At 31.1% G+C, this 17,595-nt stretch overlaps 1 protein-coding gene across 2 annotated transcripts; it reads right to left on the bottom strand.

The window, feature by feature from the left end:
* Positions 1–771: 771 nt before the first annotated feature.
* On the bottom strand, positions 772–7,491 carry LOC107031376 (protein tesmin/TSO1-like CXC 2). Of its 2 annotated transcripts, none has more exons than XM_015232720.2 (10): positions 7,032–7,491; positions 5,488–5,648; positions 4,706–5,405; positions 3,674–4,149; positions 3,516–3,587; positions 2,159–2,339; positions 1,969–2,064; positions 1,816–1,882; positions 1,448–1,592; positions 772–1,344 (listed from the first exon to the last, which is right to left on the bottom strand). In XM_015232720.2, exons 1-10 carry the CDS (start codon positions 7,227–7,229, stop codon positions 978–980), a joined length of 2,463 nt encoding a protein of 820 aa, XP_015088206.1. In that variant the 5' UTR covers positions 7,230–7,491; the 3' UTR covers positions 772–977. The 2 variants fall into 2 exon arrangements, with proteins under 2 accessions (XP_015088206.1, XP_015088205.1); XM_015232719.2 differs by having other exon boundaries at positions 1,448–1,607; positions 7,032–7,489.
* Between the last annotated feature and the right edge of the window lie 10,104 nt (positions 7,492–17,595).

The following is a 17,595-nucleotide window of genomic DNA, read 5'->3' as shown; positions in this document are numbered from 1 at the left end:
CCCCCCCCCTCACCCCCACCCTACACACCCTTAGCCCTAAAGAGTTTGAAAAGAACTAGTGAATGCAATGGTACAATAATTGTGTTGTGCTTTCTGAACACACAAAGTTGAAAAATGACTATTCTCTTCATCCATCTCTTACAATTTTATCTACAGCAGACAAGAAACAAAGATAAAATTAAAAGTGATCATGTGGCCACACATTACAACAAACATATCCGAAGTCTGAAGAGGGTAGTGTGCACGTAGCCCCTTTCTTATTACCTTGTGAAGATAACAAAGATTGTTTCCGATATTCCTTATATTGAAGAGGGTGATGTGTATGTATATATTAAAATATACTAAGAATGTATAGATTCCTTGTAATGTCAGTGAATATAAGATAAATCCAGATTCGAAAGGATGAGAATTACAGTGAGTCAAAAGATGGGAACTGCAAAAGCAATAATTATGCCCACCACACTTAGATGTGAATAGAATTACACAAGGAAAACAAATGATTGGGGAGATGTGTTTAAGAAAAAGGTGTGAACTTGTATAAAGAGAATATAACATGAACAAGCAAGGCATCTATTTGTTGGGCCTTTGTAACATCTTGTTTGAAGGCCAACTTCTATAATATGAAACACTCATATTAGATGTTGCACACAAAATCACTTACTGGTATTTTGAGGGTAGAGTGAACGAAAACCTACCTCGAGAGGTTGTTTCCGAAAGATCCTCAGCTCAAGTAACAAGTAGTAAACTAACTAAAGAATATGACAAAAGAAGTACATTAACAATTTTTAATTCATTATTAAAGGACAAAACAATGTTATTAAGAAACAACAAGGCTATTATACAAGCATAAGGGGGGAGGGGGAGGGGGTTCAAAAGGTCCATGAAGGTGTACTAAACTAAACTAATAACTACAACAATAAAGATAATAAAAAATTTTCCTTCCAAAATTCACCTACTGGATTGGATGATGATGATCCTCAAGGATTGGGAGTGAGGGAAGGAAATGAAGGAATGGATTGCAGTATCAACTTGCGGCTGCTTCGACGACTAGGCGAATTCGCAAAGTCACAATGAGGAGGAGAAACTCTCTTCCTGTTGGGAGAAGCTGTCTTAATGCCACTGATTGGAGAGCTAGTCCCTCCTTGTTGGAGTATCTCAGGCATTTCATCTTCTTTAACTGACTCAAATGGTTTCTCAAACTTGGGCTGAGGCTGAGGCTGAGGTTGAAAGAAGTCTGGCCTTCCGACACCTTGGCCAGCAAATATACCAGATGAGGATCCGATAGATAGAAATGATGATCGAGGTGGTTTGTTCTTCAACGAGAAAGGGAGCTGCATTGGTGGTCTAGAAAGCAAAGTTTTTCGTCAGCTAACTTATTAGAATGATAACATGACATGAAAAAGCATAAAGAAAGAACTTCGCTTGAAAAGTTCAATGATTGACATACCTTCTAAACGCTAAAGGTGTAGCAGGGACGGTGGAATCTGGATTCAGCTCAACATCACTATGTAATAGGTTTTTGTGAGAAGCTCTATCGACAGTACTCTTTTCATACGCATCTGTTTCCTCTTCCTCAGCATCCCCATCTGTGCCTATGAAAACAGAACCTGAATGATAATAGTAGATTTTCAAACTACATTTATATATCACAACAACTGAATGGAACTAAAAAGATGATATGATCTAACGCCAAACCCTCGTTCTTTTTTCTTAGGCATGAGTATGCGATTTCTTTAATCATTCTTTTGGTTTGGGTAGCAGGGAATGTTTAAATTTAAAATCAAGCCATTATCAGAAGTAGCCAAGTAGACTTACCATCTTTTCTTCCGAACGCATTCTTGCATCCTTCACATCTGCAATTAATGGAGCATCCAACCCCTCCCTTCAAGAACAAAAGCAATTACCTATCAGCTGATGTATAAACAAATGCATAACCAATGCAACTTGTAAATATTAAAAAAGAATGACCTGATAGCATTCACAATATTTCTTCAGACAGCCGGATTTCTTGCAGTTGCATCCTCTCTTGTGACGAGCTGAGGCAGGAGTCTTGCTGGAATCATCCTGCAATGCAATTAAATTACATGTTTTATATGACTTATCCGCGAGTTCGAAATAACAAATATCTGACAATGAAAGCCAAGAACTTCTTCCTTACCCCTGTTTCAGAAATAGTGTCGGCATTCCTTATCACTTTAGGAGCAAAAGCAAGAGGGTTTCTTGATTCAATCTGTTTGCGAGTTGCAAGGACAGTATCTTCATGAATAGGCTTGTTGAAGCAGTCTTGACATGCACATGGCTCCACACAGTAGACTCCAGCGGCAAAACATTCACAGTAACTGCATAGAAGTAAAATAGGAATGTTAAATTTGTAGATGGAGTAATCACATTCACTACAGTAACATAATAAAGAATGTTTGGCTGATATAGAGGGCTATATCTTCTATTAAGGTCTAAATCACATAGATCACAATTTCCGCTTCAACTATGTCAAAACACAGGTGATATCTCAATCCAGAATTATTTTTCTCTTTTGGTTTACAACAGATAGTTGGGGTAGTAACCACATGTCCAAAGAAGTTTTTCAGCATATCTCGTCATCTCAAATTCAGAGATGTACGAAAAACATCCAACAAAGAGCTACATCAGATATAATTGGCTCCATCAACACAGAACTGAATGAAAATTGATATGCCCAAGAAGTTTGTAACATGGTAAAAGCACATTTCTCGTCTTCTTTATAAGGTTTGTTTGGTTTCTCTTTTACAAAAGAAATGATCTTGACATAGAACTGCAACTAAGCCAACATTGGATTGCCATTTTCATTTCTCGCATAAATACTACGCACATAACTTATGTGAAATGTATGTACTCCTATTTTATGTGGAATGTGTATGCACTCCTAGTAATGACTTCTAGTCTATAGAGGAGGTGGCTACGAGTTTGCCATTGTCGGAGAGAATTTGACGCTGGAGATGGCGAGTTTGTGCCCGGAGGGAGTGTATTTAAGCTCATAGGATTTGAAAGACTCTGAAGGCTCGATAGATGAAGTCATGGAGGGACAGGAGGGTGTCAATTATTTTCTGAATGTGAGAAATGGAGTAGGGTTTTTGAGAGGTTTAATTATTTTTGCATAAATAAACGATACTTCTTTGATCTGATAAACAGGTGATTTACAGACCAACTATATTATTTGTCACAAGGTTTATCCAATTAAAAATCAAAGAAATGTTTTATGTTTTACTCCTTATATCCAATCTTTGAGGCATTGAATAAAACGTCTCGACAAAATATGCATATGCACCAACTAAATATGGGGATTATTACTCACTGTATTACAACTTATGTACTTATAGATCTCTACAATTTTCACTAACCAAACACCCCATAGTTAACCACAAAGAAAAAGGCAAATTAAACAACCGCCGCCTCATCTAAATACTCGATAAGCAACCCACGGCATGAAAATTGAGTACAAACTAAAGATAGCACATAAAAGAAGAAGAATAACTTACAGTTTTAAGCATTTTGATTTCTTACAATTACAGCGCTTGCATGCTTCACCTTCTCCAGGCTCCAATCGACGTCTGCAAAAATAATTTGTAATCAGATAATGGTAGCACAAAAGATTACAAGAACAAAACATGATCATAGGGGAGAAGGATGGACATGCCTCTTTTTCTTTGGACTAGTCTGACTAAGCTCTTCATTATTTACATAACCAGGTGCCAGGCTAGCATCCTCCATAAGAGGTACACTATTCTCAAAAGGTACAATTTCTTTAGAGGTTTCAGGCAGTGATTTACTCATTGATTCTTGACCAGCAACTAAAGGATGAAGACTGACAGCTGAGCCAGGCGTAATTAAAAGCTGTTTCCCAGAAGCATTAGTTTCATGCTTGACAACTTTACCATCTTTCGAAGATGCTGCAAGGGCATTTAAATGCAAGCCAATTCCAGGTAAAATGCATCGTGAAGATTCACTGACCGCCTTATAAGGTACTAGTTGCTTCTCATTGCAGGCAAGGTTTCCATCAGTGTCTTGCACAGCAGAAGAGCCAGAACCCTCATCTACATGCTTTCTTCGAGATCCCACCATCTCAAAAACTAGACAACGTCTTCTCATTCCACGGTATAGAGTAGAGACCATCTAAACAGAAAACCAGTAACAGGTCAAGATCACAAAATGAAGAACTAAAAAGTCCATGCAAAATATGCTCACAACTAATAAAGATAGCACTGATAAAAACTAGAACAGACAAATAAACAACTTTAAGATTAGCTAATATACCACTAACAATCATGCTCTATGTTTGACTACTTTCCCCATATTCTATCAATAATGATTGCAAATAACCAAGATTTCCTTGAATTGGTGAAAAGCTAAAATATGTTGCATCTCATAGTAATAGGGAACCAGTCAAACGCTTTCAAGCTGTGACAAGGTCAAGGACCCAGACAACTAGAGACTCATAAAATCAGTTCCAAGCTTACAAAATACACAATAGTTCTCCCAAGCAAACTTGTAGTCAAAAAAGTTGAACACAAGCCGTAACATAGAAAAAGAGATAATTAAAGAAAAAGAAAAGCAGAGAAAATGCTTGGAACTCCAACAGCTGATCAGCCACAAAAAGTAGTGACTACCTCATATAATAAAAACAATAAAAGCGCTGCATAATACTAGTATGCAGAATGCAATTCCTCACCTCAGTATCAGTTCTTTCACTTTGACCCACACCTATGCCGTCATTTGTTAGAGAAGAATCAGGTTTCATTTTTTGGTTCTCAGCATATTCATTGACTTGGGTTTCGTCCGCAGGTTGAGTAGACGGTTTCTCTGTTTCACTTCCATCTACACCACATTCGCTGGTACTAGCCTGACCAAAAGCTTGCATGTTCTGCATTTCATTTGAAGCAAATCCGAAGTGCCTCAAATTAGGACCTGCTGCTTTAGTGAAAGCCTCAGGGTCACCAGGTGAGTCAAAGATCAGTAGATCCGTAGCATCACAAATCAAATTCTCCCAATCACATCCTGGAGCTTCTTTATTTGGATCAAGTTCATTTTTCCCCTCCGTATTAACTTCACATCTAAGCAAACCTTTTCCAGACATACCTTGTACCAAAGGGACATATGTCACAGAACTGCCTGCAAACTCTGACAAACTCTTACCTCTAAAGCTCCCAGTAGGTAAAGTACTGGGACTATCATTGCACTCATAATTTAGAGTTCGCTCAACGGCAAGCTTTGAGCATTCATTGGATGCTTCAACCACAGAATTCTGAGAACCTAAACTTTCCTTGGGCTCATTTGAGCTATTTACAGCATCTGACATACCTTCATCATTATCAACTTTAGCACTGTTATCAGAAGCAAATTCTGGTTTTGATGGATCCGAGAGCAGGTGCCTGGAGAAAACAACAAAAATAACAAAAAATAAGCCTGATAGACAATCAACAAATCAAGTGAGAGATAATGAACATTTGTTACCTTCTTAGAAATCTGGATTCCCTTGCAGAGCTGACATGGGGTGAGGTGAACACAGACGGTATAGATCCAAAACTAAGGGTATTGAGTGTCTGGGGAAAATGTGCGGCCTTAACTGGTTTGATGGGGGAAAGATTGTTAAGGAAATTAGAAAAAGGGGACTCCTGCATAGAGGGAAAAAGCAGACCTTCAGATTGCAAGAGAGAAAACTAAATGATAGTGATAATTTCATGAACATGTGGATTTCAGAATTTCAACCATGCAGCAATCTAGGCCTTTTCAGAAAAAATATGTTATTTACCTTTATCTGATCCTAATGCAAAAGGAACAAAAAAGACCTCAAGTTAATAATGTGCACAAAAGAAAATGAACTTGGTTCGTTCTTGCTCTTTCCTAAATCATATACTAAAGCAGCTTATTTGCTTCGTTAGTTAACTAGAGGCACATGCAAGCTATCCAACAATACCTGGAAATTAATTAGAGCACCTAATGAGATATAAGAGCAATCCAAGCAAAATAGTCAATTTCCAGCAAAGACATGAATGTGGTGACTGCACATTTCATTTTATTTTTAACCTTCTTGAAGAAATGAATCCAATATAGCTCAATAGAAATCATGGAAACCCAATCCAAGCAAGATGAAAATGTGGACAAACTTCAATTGGGGATTAGACAGCAGCCAAATGGTTGATTCCGCATAGAATCGAGACAGAACAACCAAGGTAAAACATCACAATGTTTCCAAATACAAAGAAAGGAGAACTATGACACTATAAGGCACAGATGAAGAATCCCAAACAAGAGAAGTGGAAAGGCTAAGTGTGTGATAAAGGATAAAAACAGTTAGAAATTAGAGAAAAGATAAGAAAGAAATTCTATTTTACACATGAACTAACTTAGAAAATGAAAAAAAGAGACAACATAACCAAGTCTTGAAGCATTCAACACACCAGGAAGATAGCAAATCTAAAAATTCAAGGATAAGGTCAATCATGTTACAATAACACTGAAAACCACCACCAGAAAACACATCTAAACACAGAAATAAAGAGGAAAAAGAGACCCAATTCTCCAAAAAGTGTAATTTCCAATGGATTAACAGAAGCAGAAACCAAATTTCATTCAATTTACTTCAATCCCATCTCCATTTTCCAAAAAAAAGTTATTTTCAGCAAGCTTTGGTGCCTACAAATTTTGATCTAACCTCAAAAATAAAACCTTTACAGAAGCAGTGTCTCTCAACAACTGACAGAAAAGGAGAAGAAAGAAAAAAACAAAACATGAAATCGAACTATTTAGCAAGATTTACACAACCCCATTTCTCAAAAAACCCAGAACAAAACAAATCAGACATCAACAATCAAAACCCACAACACAACTACACCATAAATTCCAAAAAAAATCAAGAATAAACCAAATCAGTAACTAACAACCAAAACCCTCAAATGAATTAGCCCAAAATCCCCTTTCCCCCCAAAACAAAATTCAAAAAATCACCAAAAGATTGAAACTTTGACCACTTTCTGATATCAAATCAGTAAACTTACCTCGAATTTGGAAATGGGTGTTGCGATCTGGCTCTTGTTCCTCTCTGGAGTATCCATCACCACCACAACTCCTCCTCCTCCTCCTCCTCCCCCTTCTTCCCCTTTCACACTCACCTCACTCTTTCTACCTTCTACTTCTACCTCTACATTTTCACTCTCTAAACTCACTTTCTCATTTTCCCCTTCTTTTTTAGACATCTATCTGACTTTTCTATGGACCCTTTGATTTTCTCTCTCTATACACACTCACACACGAAAACACACAGAGATACACACAGTTTCCCTCTCAGATAAAGAAACAGACGAAATTCAATAAGGAGCGGGAAGAATGGTGATAAAGAAAGGTGGGATTTTCTCGTGCTGATAAAAGAATGGTGACATCTGCCCCCACCACCCCCCAAGAAAAAACCCCACAACCAGAGAAGATGCCACCACAGCTATGTAATTGGATGAATTGGGTGAAAAACAATAAACAGAGTACAAAAAAAACAACAAATATAAAAGAGGAAGAGGAGGAAAAAAAAATAAAGGACCAAAAAGTAACGTACAAATACAAATTTATTGACCAAATCTTCCCCTTTACTTTTATTACTTTGTAAAAATACTTATGACTCTCCCACTTCTTCTTTTTTTTCCCCTCTTATGGTCCTCCTAAGACTAGGATAAGGTTAATCGGAGTATATGATAAATGAGAATTTATATAGTTAATTTTAATATGTTTGAGGTTGAAGCATAATTATTATTTATATGTTATTATCGTGCGAAAAAAGTAAAAAACATGTGAAAATACTAGTGTATATTCTCTAATGTCAGTTATTTGTTTATGATACGTTAGTGTTGTTTTCGAGGGGTATAGTCAAAATTTAGAGTATACGATAAATTAGTATTTATATAGTCAATTTTAGTTTTATGATTAAGGATTGAAGCATGGTAATTATTATTTTTTGTTGTTGTTCGTTGGAGTAGGAAAAACATGAATTCCATGAGAATAACTATGAATGACAGTTATTTGCTAATGGTACATTAGTGTTGTTCTCGAGAAGTATAGTTGAAATTTAGAGTATACGATAAATTAGTAGTCATATAGTCAATTTAGTTTTATGATTAAGGATTGAAGCGTGGTAATTATTATTTTTGTTGTTGTTCTCTGGAGTAGGAAAAACATGAATTCCATGAGAATATCTTTGAATGACAGTTATTTGCTTTACGAAACATTAGTGTGATTCTTGAGGAGTATAGTTGAAATTTGGAGTATACAACAAATTAGTATTCATAATCAAATTTAATATAATTAAGTATTGAAGCGTGATTATTATTGTTTTTGTTATTATTGTATGGAGTAGGAAAAACATAAATCTCACAAGAATATCTTTTAATGTCAGCTATTTGCTTATGAAACATTAGTGGTTCTCGAGGGTTATAGTTGGAATTTGACGTATACGACAAATTAGTATTTATAGTCAATTTTAATTTAATTTAGAATTGAAACGTAGTTATTATTATTGTTGAATCCCACAAGAATATCTTTGAAGGCTAGCTATTTGCTTATGAAACATTAGTGTGATTCCGAGGGTAGTTTAATTGGAATTTGGAGTATACGATTAATGAGAATTCATTTAGTCAATATTAATATATAATTAGACATTAAAGCGTAATTATTATTATTATTATTTAATTTTTTTGTTGGTGATTGGGATAGAAGAAACAAGAATCACGCGCAAAAAATCTTATTGTATGTCTTTTAGTGCTAGTTATTAGCTTATAAAACACTAATGTTGTTATCGTGGTGTAGTTAAGTTGGAATTTAGAGTGTATGATAAATGAGAATTTATACGGTCAATTTTAATATTAATTAGAAATTTAAGCGTAATAATTATTATTTGTCGTTATTATTGTTTGGGGTAGGAAAAATAAGAAACGCTTGAGAATTCTATTGTACATATTTTAATGTCGGTTTTTCTTATGAAACGTCTATGTTATCCTCGATGATACTTTAAATGAAAGTATGTCATAATTGGGGACTAATATGATCAAGTTTAACATATTAGAGATTGAAGTGTAATTATTATTATTATTATTATTATCGTGATATGATATAAAAAAATTCGCGAGAGAGTCCTAATGTAATGTTAGCTACGAGACATCCATGTTGTTCTCGTGTAAGATAGTTTAATTGTCTCGATTTATAATTTTAATCTTAAAAATTATAAATTTAATATTAATTACCTCAAGATTATAATGATTTATTTTTTTACCTCAGTATTAATTATGTAAAAATGTGGTAACTTGTTGTTTTCTTTGATAATAATCTTTTTAAAATATTTTACATTATTAATAATTGTAATTAAAAAAAGTAGCATGTGATTTTGCTTTGCTTTAATAACATAAAACATGCAGGAATGAGTCAAAGATTGTTAGAAAAATATATATATATATAAATCAGTTTCTATTTTAATGCCTAAGAATTATAGGAAGGGATGAAGTTTTAAATTTCAGTTATGCACTTTTGTGGGCTATTTTTGCTGTTAGTTTTATTATTATTTATACCAGTAATTATAGTGAGAGGGCGGCAAAATTTAATTTTTAATATTGCTTCAATTAGTTGATTAAATACATAATTTCCTTTTTTTTTATGACTCTTTATTGCACTTATTACAATGCCATAAATCGCCCTAAAGGAAAATGACTATTTTGGGTTCATAAAGTCTTGTCTCAACAATGCAAAGTCCTAAATATTCCACTTAATTATAACATGCAAAATGTCTAGTAAGGTAAATAAAAAATACTCTTATTTTATAGATAACTGTAAAATTAAAATTTACGTATATATTGTTTTTTAAATTTTACTAAATATATTTCTATTGCATTTTATTTTTTATTAAAATTAAAATATAGTTGAAATTCATCTCTAATTTTTCTATTGTATTCAAAAAAAAAAAATCATGTTATTATAACAGCAAATCTTTTTGAACACATGTGAGATAATTTCTTTTATACTTATGTAGTGCTTTACATACGTGGTTCGTTATTGTCGATTTTGTGACACATTTTGATGAGATGTCATTTTTTTAATATAGGTTTCAAGAAATTTTCTATATTGCTTATATTTTCTCTTATCATCATACATTGATTTTTTTAGTAAAAATATAATAAATAATATTTGATTATTAAGAAAGAATGAACATTATGTATGATGAAAAGGATCTCATTTGTACTCACATAATGTTTTACATATTCGGTATATGTTATGATTTGTGATATTTTTTAAATGAGAAGTCATTTTTTGGATATGCTTTCAAGAAAATTCTTATGTTGCTCATATAGTTTATTTTTCTCACGATCATACATTAAATGCTTATAGTAAAAATAAAATGAATAATATTTGATTATTAAGAAATAATGAACATGGCGTATAATAGATTTATTTTTACACTAAATCATTGAATTCTTGAACTTAAGTTAGAATGAATTATTTAATAAAAAAAATATTACAACGAATCATATACATACATTGTACTTTTTTGTATAATGATTTTTTTTAATCTAAATTATATAAATATGATACATAATTAGTAAGATACATTGATATTGATGTAATCAGGATTAACATTTATTAAATCTCAACATATTATTCAAATTAATAAATATTAATTTATCGATTAAATAAATATCCATAAAATAATAATATTTCCTGATCTTACCTATATCAATTTAGTGTAATTTTACTGTATTCCAATTTTAGGATGTTCCCACTTCTCAAAAATAGCTGTTAAAAGTAATTTACGTTTTGAGCAAATTCACATTTTGTGAAAACAATTTTTAACTCTAACTTTATATTTAACTTGTTCATAATTTTATTTTTTTTGGCTAACTTTGTTTAATAACTCTAATTTACATTTGTCCTTGAGACTTTAGAGTCATAATTAATGTTTATCACGTATATAACTTTTTAATACTAAATTATTGATCAAAATAAAGCAATTGAAAGCCATCAAGGTGTCGTAACTTGTAACAATGATATCAAATAAAATGGATCATAATTTAATCGTGTCTATATTTTACATGGATAAAAGTGAATTGACTAACAAAATCGATAGTAAAAAAATCGATTGTCCATATTTTATGAGTAAATGATACTCTACTTTAGAGTTCAATATCATGGGAGAACTTCAATAATCTTATAATGATTTACAAGAAATATTTCACATTAGTTATATCTTCATTATATTTGACGTCAAAGTACAATTCAATAAAAAATGACTTAATTTTCATTTTTAAAATCACATTTACCCATATTCTCAATGATCAAATACGAAATTTTATCTGCTTGAGAAATCTTTTCCGACTCATTAAAATATGATAAATTAAAAAAATATAAGCTCATTTTAACACCTATACTTTCTAAAATTCCTCTAATTTCCCTCCTTTGGAAAAATACAAAAGAAAAGTATTGTCCACTTACTTTTTTTTTTGTTTTTGTTATTAAAAAAAAAAAAAAAAAGGGAACTATTCTTATTCTTACCTTGAAAGAGAAGTTACCAAATGATAATCAATAAAGTCACGAAAAAATGCATTAAAATGATAAAAGTCATAAATAAATACTCTCGTGACTTCATTGAAAACTACATAAATTAATAAAATAAAAATAAAACTTTGGCGCGCATTTTATTTTCAAATAAGAAAAGTTCACCTGTTCTAAGCTAACAACTTGCTTAATCATTGAACCAAATATAGTCATGTAGGTCCATCATATATATATACTTCAAAATTCTTTTTAGGGGGGAAACTTTTTTTTTTTTATTAAATGAAATATATATATATACATATATATTTTTGTAGTGATATAAATAAGCGGTAGTCGATATTCAAAGGGCAGATAAAAAATCTCGTATTTCATTCGAATTCAATAATTTTAACTTTGATTCTTCGTATAAGGGATTCTTTGAGTTGGTAGTCAGATTTTGTCACTGTAAAAAATTATAAATAAAAATATTTTTGTGACATGCAAGTAATGACAGTCATATATAATTTGTTTAGCTAAAAACTTAATAATGAAATGAATTATTACCTGTCAAATGGTACGAATATACCAACTTATATATATATGATCATAAAAATGACCAATCATTTGCCTATTCAAGAATTAATCCACAAACCAAATGATTTTCTGGTCTTATGGTTAGGCATTTGAATTTCTGTCGAACATTTGACCTAGTTTTTATTTTATTATTTTCATTATTTTTTAAATCGTGATTAGCTTAAATTTGTGTTGCATAAGTATCATTTAATAAAAAAATTTATTTTCAAAACATATAATTTGTTAAATAATCATAATTTATATGGAAATCAATGTTTTTATGTATAATATATATGTTCTATGTTCTTTATAATAATATTTTGTTATACTAATAAAATAAAAATTATAACAAATAATATTGTAAATATAAAATTTGACCACATATCATCTATGTATTATCACCAGACATGTAAAAATATCTAGTCTTTTCGTTGCATACATTTCAAATCAATAGTAATTTTTTTCTCTTCAAAATTTCAAGATAATTCGATACTGATATAATCTCTGTCCTTAGGATAACCACTTTGATAGTATATCATTTATGTATTAATATCTAGTATCTTAGTTCCAACAAGACACTAGTTCTTTTTTCCTTCAAACTCCCAAGATAATTCGCAATCACTATAATCTCTGTCAAAGTCTCTGTCCTTAGGATGAACACTTTGTGCGCACTGAATATACCTCTTATTGTTTAATAGCCAACAAATCACTATAAACCGCACCAGGCATCAAACAAGCACTACATGACAAATTCAACTTAGAAAGCATTGAAGGGGATCGATCTCGAGTCATCCAAACCAATTGAGTCCTACCGAAGTTCATACACTAGTTTTTACCACGTAGTTTGTCAAGTAAAAGGTCCCATACTACAGCTTTTACCCTATGCAACATGTTAATCAGTCGTGGTGTAATAATATCACAATGTACCTTATATCAATCATATATTAATTAAGTAGTGTACAATATAAAACTTTCTAGTTTTCTTCGTAATTGTCAGTAAAAAAAAAACTTAACGTACTTTATTATTTATTGTTACAATTTTTTCCTGAACCATTAGTCATGATGAAAGCATATATATGCTTCATCAAAGTTTGGTTCCACATTTTATACATATAAAATCAACACAGTACATTTTGTTGGGAACTTCACATAAAATTTTATTTTATTTTAAAAATAAATAGTCGAATGTCTTCAAAGGGACATTTCACATCAATGTCGTTTGGATCGATTTTCGTGCATTTTAATTAATTTTTGGATATATTTTTACCTCTCACCAGCAACAGATATTAGATAATTCTGTCTACCAAAATTAAGAAATATAAAAAGAATCACTCTAGTGTTTTTTATCTCCGTAGAAAACACAAGAATCATATGTTTTCACCTTTAACTTTTCAATTTGTCAATATTATCTCCTCCACTTTTAATAATATTGAATGTGGTCCTCTTTTTATTATATTAAAAAGTCATGTGTTGATCACGTGATTTTTTCAAGTGGCTTAAAAGTCTTGGTAACAAAGTAAAAGTCACACTTGTAAGTCTGTAAAAATTGTTATACCAACTCTATTGACATTTGTACTTTCACACATTCTATAGTAACTCCAACTTCCTTTGTTATCATTGTGTCCACATCATGCGTAGTCTCACCCATGTGACTCAATTCTCTTTTTATTTAATCGTAACGACGTTATTCATATCAATTTACATGCACGTTAACTATTCATCGAGATCGATATTAATGTTCAAGCCTTAGATAAATGCATATAACATTAGAATCTTAATTTTCATCCGCTTCCTTGATTATAATGCCATATGTTCGTTTTAGACTGTATTCCCAAACAATCATAAACAATGCCTCGTGGTGTGACAGAATCCGAACACTATAGGGTTTTCAACCCTCTATGGTGCACCCTTATAGGAGAAAGAATATAGATATTCTACGTAAAAAAACCTACTCAAATATCAAGAAATATTAGATCAGAACTCAATAACTAAAGTTAAGAATTTTATGAATTCATTAAATTTAAATTTTGATTTCGACTTTCAAAATGTGTGCAACTTTTTTTACCAATTAATTATCATTGTATGCATGTAGGTAGTAGAATCTTGTAAAGTTGGATGAAATCAGACAAGTAGTTGTACTTTCTATTAGTATATAGTATCGTATATACAGTATATTAGTATAGTATATGATATGTTGAGGTCTAATTTTGTATTAATTTATTGCTGAGCTGTATCTTCATTTCAATGACTTTTTTGGTAAAGGTCCAATTAATTAAATCTTATTAATTAATAGTTGACTAATTGAATAAGAATCCAAACTTTAGGATTAGATTTGAATATTTGATCCAAGTACAAGTTGCATATAGACAAATTAAAAGGGTAAAGTTAACTATTAATACAAAATATTAATATTAGTTTAGTGCAAGGTTCTAGGGTGTGGTTTACTCCAAAACAAGCAAGGACAATTTTTATTTTTTTTTGGTCCTATTGACAAGGATTGGAAAATGGGTTTTTTTGTCTGGCTTTTGTTCTTCAATGTGAAGTGGGGCTAAGAAACAATTAATTTTGAGAAAAGTTTATAATAATGTCCAAATAGAAGATGATATTATCACCACATAAATTTGTCTAGCATGTAAACTTTTTCATTTGTCTAATAATAAGATTTTATACTAATACTTTTTCTTTTTGTTTGTTATTGACTATATACATGATTGTAAACGAATCTACTTAATTAATTATAATCGTTTATTCACATTGTACTTTCATTTTTTTTAATAACTTGTTTTAATTTATTGTTCTTAAATCGAAAATATTTTAGAAATAATATTTAAGATATATACAAACTCTATGATTCGACACTGACAGAATTAGAAATTAAACTCTATTAATTTATTGTCTAGGTTACTCTCGTGGACTTTTGAATTAGTAACTGACAGAATTTCTTTTACGAGTTAATTACTTAGATATATTTTAGTTTGCAATATCACGTACTTTTATCAAATTTTAATATGTTCAAATACGTTCAGATACATTCAAAGAAATATATATAGGGCCAAAAATAATATGTGGAATTTGTTCTAGATACATAACGAATCTCGCTCGCCTCCTTCACCTCTTTCTCATCTCGCTCGTCACTCTTTTATGTATGTATCTGGGATATTGAGCGTTTCTAGGGCGATTTGCATGTATCTGAAATGCATACATGCCTCTCTTCCCATCTCAATTGTCTCTTTCTCGTCTCGCTCATCACTTTCTCATGTATCTGGGATACATATATCTAAAGCGTATCTAGGGAGATTCACATGTATCTGTGATGCATACAAATCTTGCTCACCTTTCACCCATCTTACTCGTCTCTCTCCCTTATTTTTGTATATTTGATAACAAATATACATGTATCTTGAATGTATTTTATTTGTGTTTACGTGCCTCCACCGTGACAAATATCATACTTAAGGTCAGGGGCGGATACACGTTAAGTCCAGGGTGTTCATCCGAACATCCTCGGCAAAAAAAATACACGATATATAAAAGTAAAAATTTTCTGTATTTTTCTAGATGGATATATTTTGAACCCCCTCAATAACAAATAAAATTAGATGGCTTAATGATAAGACCCTTAATTATTATGTTACACGCTCCAGATTCAAATCCCTGCAATAACATTTATTTATTTTTCTTTATAATATCAGTTTATTTACCTCCAAAAAGAAAATCATGAATCCGTCACTGCAGAAGGAGAGGCAAATATGAGACAAAACGATAGGGGACTTTCATGGAAGTAAACAAAAATTGAATAACAAATGTAAGACGACTTTGATACTTCAATGGTATTTGTGTGTTGTATTATTGGGTTATTGTTTTAATTTTAAATTTTTTAATATTGAGTTATTGCATAAATTAACAATTCATTAAGGTTGTAATCATTTATTTTTCTACCTTTATATAAATATTAAATATTAATATCAGTACCTTATGGATAGTTTCTTTGCTCTTTAATCTTCAATTTATAATATTATTCTAGTTTCTTTTTTAAATCTGTGTTGCTATTATATAGTTTTTCTTTTCATGTTAATTAATAATATTTCTATTTTATAAGCACTGTGTAAAGTTAAATTATTTTCTTATCATGTCAAATTATTGAAAAAGTTATATATTCATTTTATGAATATTTCTTATTGATTAAATCGTAAATTGAGATTTGTTAAGAATCAAGGATTATAAATCAAGAACCTATTAAAAAAATCTTATTAATTTATCAAACGTAAAAATTTAAAATTATTAAATTAAATTAACGTAATACATAAAATCGAATCAAACTAAACTAATGCATTAAACCAACCCTATCCTCTTGGATAAGGTTAGCTAGAGTTCTTTTAGGCCCTTTTGTCCCTCATTGATCTCACATCTCTGGACCAAACTTCTTTTTCCTTTTACAAAAAGTTTTGGGGGTTTGTCCATTTCTGTCAGATTTGTGCTTATAATAGGTAGTAAAATATTATACAATTAATTGTTCTTTACATGCAATATTACAATTTATTTAAGTGTAAAGTAATAGTATAAAATATTAGTATTTCATAAATGCAGTATAGCACTTTAATTTGTTCACAAGAGATCACATTGCTCCAAATCTCATACTTCCATAAAGGAATCATAAGATATTCTGATAGTATCATAATTTCACCCATTCTTTAATTAATGTTTGGTTTCTAAAGTAGGAAAGGGACAGAAGAGGGAGGAAGGAAAGAGAAATAAAAAAAATTTATTACATATAGTTGGAAATATTACTTGTTAGTAGTAATATTTGATTGTCTTTTTGTTAGTTGTATTTATGATGTAGAATTGAAGACATCACAAAATAAATGTTATTGAATATGACATTTACCTTCAAGGAAGGGGGTGTGATTGGGATGTGGAGGACTCATTTACCCTTAATTATGGTATATCGGTATAGGATTCGAGCACTGAATGTATATTTATAGAAATTTTTAATCGAACATTTTTTAACCTAACTCAACTTTCATGCATGCTTAATGCTTCATTCGCTTGACAACAAGACATGTAGAAGATAATACGAAACTGTTGTAAAACAAGAATTAAGTTATATATTTGACTTTGATATCATAATAAATGTATGTATCATCTAAAATCGTAAAAGGAGACAAAATGTCAATACCCGTTGGTGTAGGACTATTATATATTTTTTTAAATATTACAGTGAGAATCTGAATTAATCGGGAAAGTCGATATCATAGGGTAATGATTATAAGAAAAGAATGAAGAAGTAGATGGCATTTAAAGTTGCTTATTTAGCTTGAAACTTGAATAGTTGTAAGGCCCATTTGTGGTTATGTTAGGTAAGGAGCCACTCTATTGTTGTTTTTAGCTTTGCCAAACAAAATGTAATTCATAAGCTACAATATATAGTTGTTGAATAGTTAATAGCACATTAGATTAGATTGGATAAATAAAATTAGAAAAAATTGT

Source organism: Solanum pennellii, chromosome 9 (genome assembly GCF_001406875.1).
Source record: "Solanum pennellii chromosome 9, SPENNV200".
NCBI lineage: Eukaryota > Viridiplantae > Streptophyta > Magnoliopsida > Solanales > Solanaceae > Solanum > Solanum pennellii.
The sequence above is the reverse complement of the archived record's forward strand: the minus strand, read 5'-3'. Positions and strand labels throughout refer to the sequence as shown.

Excerpts from the sequence above, each read along its gene's own strand:
- LOC107031376 (XM_015232719.2), bottom strand. The coding sequence starts at position 7,229 with ATGTCTAAAAAAGAAGGGGAAAATGAGAAAGTGAGTTTAGAGAGTGAA. Across the intron at positions 5,649-7,031 it reads CACCCATTTCCAAATTCGAG|GAGTCCCCTTTTTCTAATTT; the intron begins GTAAGTTTACTG and ends CCCTCTATGCAG. Across the intron at positions 4,150-4,705 it reads GTGAAAGAACTGATACTGAG|ATGGTCTCTACTCTATACCG; the intron begins GTGAGGAATTGC and ends TTTTCTGTTTAG.